Source organism: Etheostoma cragini, chromosome 16 (genome assembly GCF_013103735.1).
Source record: "Etheostoma cragini isolate CJK2018 chromosome 16, CSU_Ecrag_1.0, whole genome shotgun sequence".
NCBI lineage: Eukaryota > Metazoa > Chordata > Actinopteri > Perciformes > Percidae > Etheostoma > Etheostoma cragini.
This window is the reverse complement of record NC_048422.1, coordinates 16475325-16483603: the sequence shown is the minus strand read 5'-3', so window position 1 is coordinate 16483603 and position 8279 is coordinate 16475325. Positions and strand designations below refer to the sequence as shown.

The 8279-nt window shown below is 39.4% G+C and overlaps 1 protein-coding gene across 1 annotated transcript; it reads right to left on the bottom strand.

Moving 5' to 3' along the window:
• Nucleotides 1-3290: 3290 nt before the first annotated feature.
• On the bottom strand, nt 3291-6465 carry edf1 (endothelial differentiation-related factor 1). The gene is made up of 5 exons (XM_034896564.1): nt 6199-6465; nt 5113-5164; nt 4788-4948; nt 3953-4046; nt 3291-3866 (listed from the first exon to the last, which is right to left on the bottom strand). Exons 1-5 carry the CDS (start codon nt 6274-6276, stop codon nt 3805-3807), a joined length of 447 nt encoding a protein of 148 aa, XP_034752455.1. The 5' UTR covers nt 6277-6465; the 3' UTR covers nt 3291-3804.
• Between the last annotated feature and the right edge of the window lie 1814 nt (nt 6466-8279).

Here is an 8279-nt window from a genome sequence, read left to right as displayed (position 1 = left end):
TTATCTGTGAGTCTGTCTGCCTTTTTTTGGATGCATTCCCTTTAATGAATGGGATATTAATGTTACGTTGGCATAAGCAGCTGCCTCTACTGTGAAACTACTAGAACACCTGAAAAAGATTTCAACTTTTAGACAGACATTCCTTGCAAATGGTAACATTCAACAGGAAATGAGGGCTTGATTGGACTCCATTCCTCATGTCTTCTGACACGGGGTCAGGTGTTATTTTGATGCACCACATGCATTCAAAGTAATTTAGTCTTTGTCATGTGTAATGTCTTACTCTATTTTCCAATTTTAAATTCCTTTTGCTCTTAAGTACATTAATGCAAGGCAATGTGGCATTTGTTGTAATTGCAGAATGAAAAACCTTGACCACCAACCAGGGAAATGTTTGAATATACATAAACTACAGTAGTTCTTTGTGCAGGGATTAAAGCAATTGATGCTATTTTCAAACTGAACAAATATAAAAAGGCACAAAACTAACAGACAAAGAAAGCCAGCTACAAGAGACGGATCTGCTGTTGCAGGGTAGACAGAGAGAGCATGGCACGGATCTACACAACAGGTTGTATGTGGATTGGAATCTCAATTTGAGTTTGGAGCCTCAGGCCAAAACTAGACCCCAGACCCCCCCCCCCCAATTGAGCTTTCTGCTTCACATCACTCCTTCAAAACCACTGGCTGCTCCCTTGTCATAGGTGGAACTATGTTGCTATGGTGTTTTGACCAATGGAATGGCATTTCCAGGAACGCAGTCAGTCTCTGTCTCCCTCTTTCTTTCACACACTCACCGAGTGGAGCAGCCTGTTGAGCAAGAATCCAAATAACCCCCTGGTAACAACAGTAAGGCTCCCTCCTTTGTTTGTCCCCTGAACAATGGTCAGGAGGTTGGATACTTTATTTGAGCAAATAAGCAGCCCAGTACACCGTCTTCAGCACAGAACCTAAGAGGACAAACAAACAAGACACATCATTTAAAGTAATGTGAAACATAGAGGACAGTTAAAGGAAAACTACACTCTTAAAACCTACAGCACTGTTTAGAGCTAACTTACCAGCTATTGATTCTGTTCCATTTTCATGCTTGTAGTGTAATGACCCCCCCAGCCCACCTCAAGTCACTACTGTGTATGTAGCCATAATTACTTTGTAATTACACTGTCATTATGTCTGTTCCATCCAACTTTCTAAATCATCTTTGGCATGGTTTCAAAAAGTGCATTTACCTACTTTTACACATAGCCCCAATACAAAGACACAACATATATTTAACGTGCATGTCAGCATTTCTTTGGAAACACATCAACTCCCCATGAAACCACATACAAGCAACACACAGGATGTTTACTTAAATGACTGTGGATGGTGCTTAAACTGGCACAATATATTTAACCCATATCTGTCCATTAGCCCCACTAAAACCGTTGGGATATGTCATGCTCATTGCTGGCTGGCTCAGCCAGGACACATTTACATCCACATTGTTAACTTACAGCAAAACCAGTGGCTGATTTGACAGTAGCCCAGATTGCTGCTGCATCGCCAGTTCAACATTACTACACACTACACACTTCACTAACAGTAACACTGGGGAGAATTGCCAGATGAAGGTCAAAGGAGATGTTGAGCAGCTAGGATTGTCCCCCACCTGTGTCCTTGCTGTTCAGGTTCCATGATTTACTTCATAACCTAGCCTGTGGGTTCCTGCACACCTCTGTTTGCAACGATTTGCCTCCTCAGGTAACGCACTCATCAGGCTACTGCTAAATGAACAGCATAATTTACTCCTTGACAGATTCTATAGTATGTTAGTTTATTGGGTTAGGTCCTCCCACCAGAAACACAGCTCAAACCCTAAAGCCATGGACCGGCCCTATAGTCCTTTTTCACAGGACATATTTTGACATGACACAGTAGGAGAAGCACATGTGCTTTTCTGGAATGCTTAAATATGACAGAGACATTTTTAATATTAGTCACACCTAAATCTAAATGTTGGCTGTGAATAAGGCCTGTTACCCCCCCACCAGTGTAGTCACAACATGGTTCTTCAGGTGTGTTCGGCTTACCATTATATTTCCTTGATGCATCCTTTTAATAATGGCCACATTGATTTACAGATGTGCCAGGGGCACCACAGGGTCTTATCTCACCAAACCAGAGATTGCACTGTCAGGCTCAGTGGAGGTTGATCAGGACAGAGGACTTCATGGTTTGCACTGCTTGACCTCTGTATGCTCTTTATTCTTCTCTCTGGCAGTCTCACCTGAGGAGGCTTCTAACGTTGCTTAATTCTTTGTTTACAACAGTCCTTGAAGGTATTCTGCCCCACTTGCACTTTCTCTTACCATGTGTTTTTTTTTTTGATTTGCAATAGGGTGCATGAATCTTTAATAAACCATAAGGCAGCCTTACCACTAGCAAAAGAAAGAGAATCTCCATAACCCATGGTGAAAGTGGAACACTGTAGAAAAAAAAGCGGCTACTTGAAGTCAAGCTTCATCAATACCTGTCATTTTGGAGTGTTATACAGTTGAAGGGGGCGGGCATGAATTAATTTTAATGATTTTTTAAGACTCAAAAAGAAACATTACACATGACTGAACATTTTTAAATATCTGCAAAAAGTGCCTACATTCTTAATTGACACTAAATTACCTGCGCTCTATATGCATTTGTAAACATTTAAATGTATAGAGCAGGATTTACTTTTAGGAAGTCTAAAAAAAAATAAAATCTAGAAATCTAAATCTAAATCTTTAATCTAAAAAATTGCAATGTATGTACAATGTTAGTATTTTTACATAAAACAGTCTAACTGTTTTGTACAAAGGCCTAAGGGCATTACAACTTTTTTTTCGCAGACAGTCACAATATTTGTGGTAGTATTCTGACATCTAGTGGAACAATATTACTACAACATTCAGTTTTCAGGTTGTTGCAGTAGTTTATTCTCCCAATAGTAATCCAAATGTAGTTTTGATTGAATACGTATTGTTTTTAATATTTTTGCCATAGAACAAAAGTCATGAAAACTAGCATTTCCCTTAAGTTTTGTATATTCAAAACCAACTGTTTCTGATACGATTAGTGCCTCTTTTGTCATTATGAGGCATTCACTTCTTGAACATTGAGTTCTTTGTCAGCGGTTACTAATAATATTCAACTTGTTAAGAGATAGCTATGACAAAACTGCAAAGATGACTTTTTAGGAATGTTTAAGAACACTTCACATTTTGTTATGAAATCCTGTGCTACAGTGGCAACAAACGCACACCCAGTAATGTCATATACTGTCAAACTTTATTTTTTAGACCAAAACAAAGCATTAAAAAAAATTCAACACTAATGACATCCACCCACTGTCTCAAGTGTGTGAAAAAGATGCAATCAAGCACTTTTGGCTTACCATCATGCTCAGAATTAATGTCAAACTAGTTTAATTGGTCATGAAAAATAAGTCTACTTTTTGAATGAGCTTACATTACTATCAAAAAGTTGAATTTATCATGCCAAAGCCTAAGCAGACATAGGTGAAAAGAAGGTTCACAGAACTTTGAGCTTGTGACGTTGAAAAATATGTTCGATCATTCATTGATTATGTGGTCAAGTTTCAGTATGCAGCCTGTAATGCAGTGGAGCACCAGGTCCTCAGGCAGGACACAGGTGAGATCAGCCCAGGTAGTGGGAAGGAGGGATGGGTGACACGGGAGCAGATTTTTTTAGGGCGGGGAAAGTGTTCCGTTTTTAGAAACAGGGAAAGATGGGACGGGGAGGGCTGATTTCGAGGCTTTGTATTCATTTCTTCTTGGGTTTTGCCTCTAGTGGTAGGCCTATTTCCCTCCCACGCAGTTTCAGCCCTGTTCATGGCAGAGGATGAACATACATGTTATAAAGCTAGCAATTAAGACATAAAAATCAATCGCTTAATTAAGAGTATTCTTACCAATTGCTCTCTCTATCTTGCCCAAGACCTGGTTGTTAGGAATTGCTTTCCCACACTCATAGTCTGCAATGACTTGAGGCTTCTCGTTAATTTTCTGAGAAAAAAAAACGTTTCCAACAATAATATTATATTTTTGTTTAACAAGCCATTTCTTTTAAAGCTGCATTTTTCACATTTTTGCAGAAAACTCACACTAGTGTTTTAAAATGACTGTTTCTGTACTTGTACTGTAATGTAAAAAAGAAATGGTCGTGTAGACATGTTTTTATTAACTTCATAATAAGAAGAAATAATGGTAATGTTTGCAAAGGAGATGGCTTTGCTTGCTGGAACAAAAAATACAAAGTGTTTTTAGAAAAAATTAGCTTATTGTGTTATACTCAAAGTAAATTATATGATCTTTACATATATTTTGGGTCTCATTCCCAATTTAATATGGTTTGTGTGTAATTTTTGTATACATTACTGTGCACAGCAATTGAGTGCTACTTCCAAATACTTCCAAAGTCTATATCCTTGCTAAGAGATGGTACTCAATAAGATGCAGTGTCTCACAGACCGTACAGCCTCTTTTGGTCAGGAAACCCACCAGGCTTTCTACTTCCTACTTTTTGGCATTAACCTGTAAGCGGTGTTATGTCAGATGTAATGTGCTTCACTGTTACTTTGTAAGCTTTCTCTAAGTTTTCTACTTTTAGGTTTTCCCCCTCTATACATTCACAAAGTTAAATAATCAAGGTAAATAATGTTTTACAAATGCAAACAAAAGGCATCTCTTCCAGCAGTACTATCAATTGTTACACATGTTCAATGTACAAGAAGTCTGCATACTCACAGTTGCCAGGTCTTTCTGGGTCAGACCTTTATCCTGTCTGCCTTGCTGAATGTACTTGCCCACCTCCAGGGGAACCCTGTCATGGTGAAGCTCCTCTGTCTCCCGGTCCAGTTTGGCTGTGTTCTTTGTCACAAGATGCTGTTTGTTCTGCCCTGCAGACCCTGTGCGACAAGCAGTTGATCAAAGTAAGTTGATGGCTTCATTCAGGGAAGTAGATGTGCAAAAACTGCATCATCACAGCACAAGCTGTTAGTCATATTCGCCTTTTTTGGCCTGCTGAATAACTATATGGAAATTAAAAATGTGTACAAAAGTATAAATTTACATTTCTTGGACGTCTCAACGTCCTGCCCACGTCTCTGAGCAGCAGTGATTGCCTAGAAAAAAAAGGATATTTACAAATCTTAATTTCAAAATATATTCCACAGACATTGACTGTAGCTTGCATAATGACCAGAGCATGCTCTATTCAGCTTGGGGCTTACCCTGATACCAAATCATGTAGTTAGCTAACAAGTAACGAATCTGCTTATCGACATGTGACGCCTAGGTTAAACAAAGGGACAATATGAACAGTCCCATCTGAACACAATTAAGCCAACTTTACAGCTGCTTACGCTGTAACGTTGACACAGTATCTGCCGGCTAACAATTTCGCATAACGGACAGTACCAAGATATTACCACACAATGTTAAAACAGCTGTTAACGTTACAGTAACAAACGTCAGATAACTGCTGACTTTCTCTGGCATTTAACGTGAAGGATATCTTCCTTTACAGCATGACTTTCGGTTTTTAACTTCGTAAAGTTACATCTTTTGCCAACAATCATCAAGTTACCGGACATTTGCATGGAGTTTGGACATGTCGTCTTGTCCCACTTAAATGCTAACCTAGTTAGTTATGAGCCTAGACTGTCCCTTAGCTAGCCGAGTAGCTATCCTTTTAAGGTTAGTTAGCTAGCTAATGCTAACTGCTATTTTTGTCACCGTCAAATATTTAATGTTCATTATTGCAGTGAGAACACTACTGACAGTAACGGATAATACGTCACCCCTAAATCCCACCACAATGCTAGCTATCTAGATTAACGTTACCGTTACATCCCGACCGTTATTAATGGGGTTAAGAAAGAGACAAACGGCCACATCCACTGTTGTTATTATTAGCTAGCTACACCCTTCATGGCTAGCTAAACCACGGAGCAACGGCTATGTTTGCTGGTCAATTTAACCCGTAACCACGTGTAACGTAACCACGTTTTACTAACTTAATACACTATGAACTAGCTGTTTATTGATTGATTTATTCACTATAACACCAACCAACGAGTTTTGGCTAGTTTAAAGGATCAATAGTTAGCTTCAGAACAAGTCAGAAAAACAGACGCAACGTTAGTGAGGCGCTAACCTGCTTGGATTTGGCCTGTGCAGCAGTCGGCCCCTTCTTCCTCAAGACAGTCACGGTATCCCAGTCACTTTCTGCCATGTTTTCAGGGGTTCACTCGTTACCCGTAATATTTAATAAAGATACAAAAATAAGTCAGTGTACGAACTGACCCCTTTTAAATAAGGTAGTGTTGCTTCAGCGAACTAGACACTCCTTCCAGAATTATCATCCACGCGTTCTGCCAAAGCTTTATTTACAACAGACTTTTGAACAGTCGCATAGTTCGACGAGTTGCAGCGGCGACCTCTGCTGGTGAAGCACGCTGACCTACAGCCACATGCCAGGTTTTTACTTTAAAACTGTGGTTTTTCACCGTGCGATGGTATACATGGACGATTGCACATTTAAAACATACATTACATCAGACAGGGGAAAATATCACACTGCCTCTTATCCAGTTGTTACAAAACATAATTTTGTTGTATCTCTTGGCTGTTTCTGAGTACAAAAAATAACAAATTGCCGACATAGTTATTTATCAGGAATTAGTTAAGACATTACTCTGAATAATGTATTACCGGGGGTGGCAATATTGTGTTTTTTGTTTACACAACATTTAAAAAATAACAGTTTAGAGGATATCACAAACTTTACACAAAGGGCGAATGGAGATAAAATTAGCCATGATTTTAACAAAAATATTGCATGTTCAACAACAACAATACAGGAGATTGAAAAATGTAAAGTATTACACAACATGTAAAACTTAGCATCATAAGGAGTAAAAATGTACCAATAAAAAATGTGCAAAGAGTTTTGTTTCCAGTCATCAATTTGGTGAAAGCCAGCCGTCCAATATTTAGCACTAATTGCAACCTTTGGTGATCTACAGGCCACAGTCTACCAGTAACAAGACATTTCAGAGGCAGCATCACTGTTGCGTCGTGTGCGGATCGGGGACCAGCCAATCTCTGAATGGACGTCCTCAGCCTGGTGGAGACGGCCCAAGCGGTAGCCATGTTTGGAACCCTGTTTCCCTGTCCATGCGCGAGGCTTGGGATTCATCTGGAAATAGATTAAGAAAGTGATTGAAGAACATAGTACACCGTGTCACTCTCACTCAGAAATAGCCTAGAAATAACAGAAATGTCAAGGACCCTACGGTGGTTACTGTATTTTTACCCAATTTGGAGTCCCCGTTACGTTGTCTATAGGGCCTGGTTCACAATCTACTTTTTCTACAATTCATATTTCAGTTGGAATTATGCTTTAAGGTGCATGTCCTTAAGCAAATTTCTGTTGAATCAAATCCTCAGTAACTAACTGGCATACAGCAAACCCAGGACATTGTAGTATTCCAGTGTTGGAGTACTTAAGGTCTTGGTCTTACTTTTTGAAGGTGCTTGTCTCGTCTCGGAATCGACCACATTTTTACTCGCTCTTGTCCCGGTCTCGGATGAAGAGGACTCAGGATTTTATTTCAAGATCATAAATGCTGGGATATCACTAAACTGCCTGTGTATAACTAATTTCTAGTTTGAAATGTGTTACCGTTAACACCCATTCCCTGATATGTATTCCATTTAAAAGACTTTATTTACAAAACCACATCTAAAAGAAAACACAGCAGTAAGTTCTGCAATGTAACGCTAACAACACAGCTGGGACCACCTACATTTTTTTTTTATCCGTACAAAGTAATGAAGCATAAAGAAAGGTAAGTGTACTGATGTTAGTTAGCCAGCTAGAGTTATTAATCTGTCTCTGTACCAAAACTCTCCAGAAATCACTTCACCCCCTCACCCTAAGGGATTATTGGATATTAGCTCTACATATTAGCTAGTTGTGTACATACACTGAATGTTTCAGTTGTTTGGTCTCGGTTTCAACCCCTCATAGTCTTGGTCTTGTCTCGGTCTCGATACACTCTGGTCTTGGTAATGACTTGGTCTCTGTTTAGGTCGTCTTGACTACAGCACTGCAGGGTGGTTGCTAAAACTCAACTAGACTCAATGTTCTGGGGGGACCTGTGTGTGGAGATCTTTTACTAGTCTATGTCCACGACATTCCACTTCCGAGATTGCTCCGTTGCCTTGGGAAAT

Excerpts from the sequence above, each read along its gene's own strand:
- edf1 (XM_034896564.1), bottom strand. The coding sequence starts at position 6,276 with ATGGCAGAAAGTGACTGGGATACCGTGACTGTCTTGAGGAAGAAGGGG. Across the intron at positions 4,047-4,787 it reads CCCAGAAAGACCTGGCAACT|AAAATTAACGAGAAGCCTCA; the intron begins GTGAGTATGCAG and ends TTTTTTTCTCAG. Across the intron at positions 3,867-3,952 it reads CAAGATAGAGAGAGCAATTG|GGCTGAAACTGCGTGGGAGG; the intron begins GTAAGAATACTC and ends TGCCATGAACAG.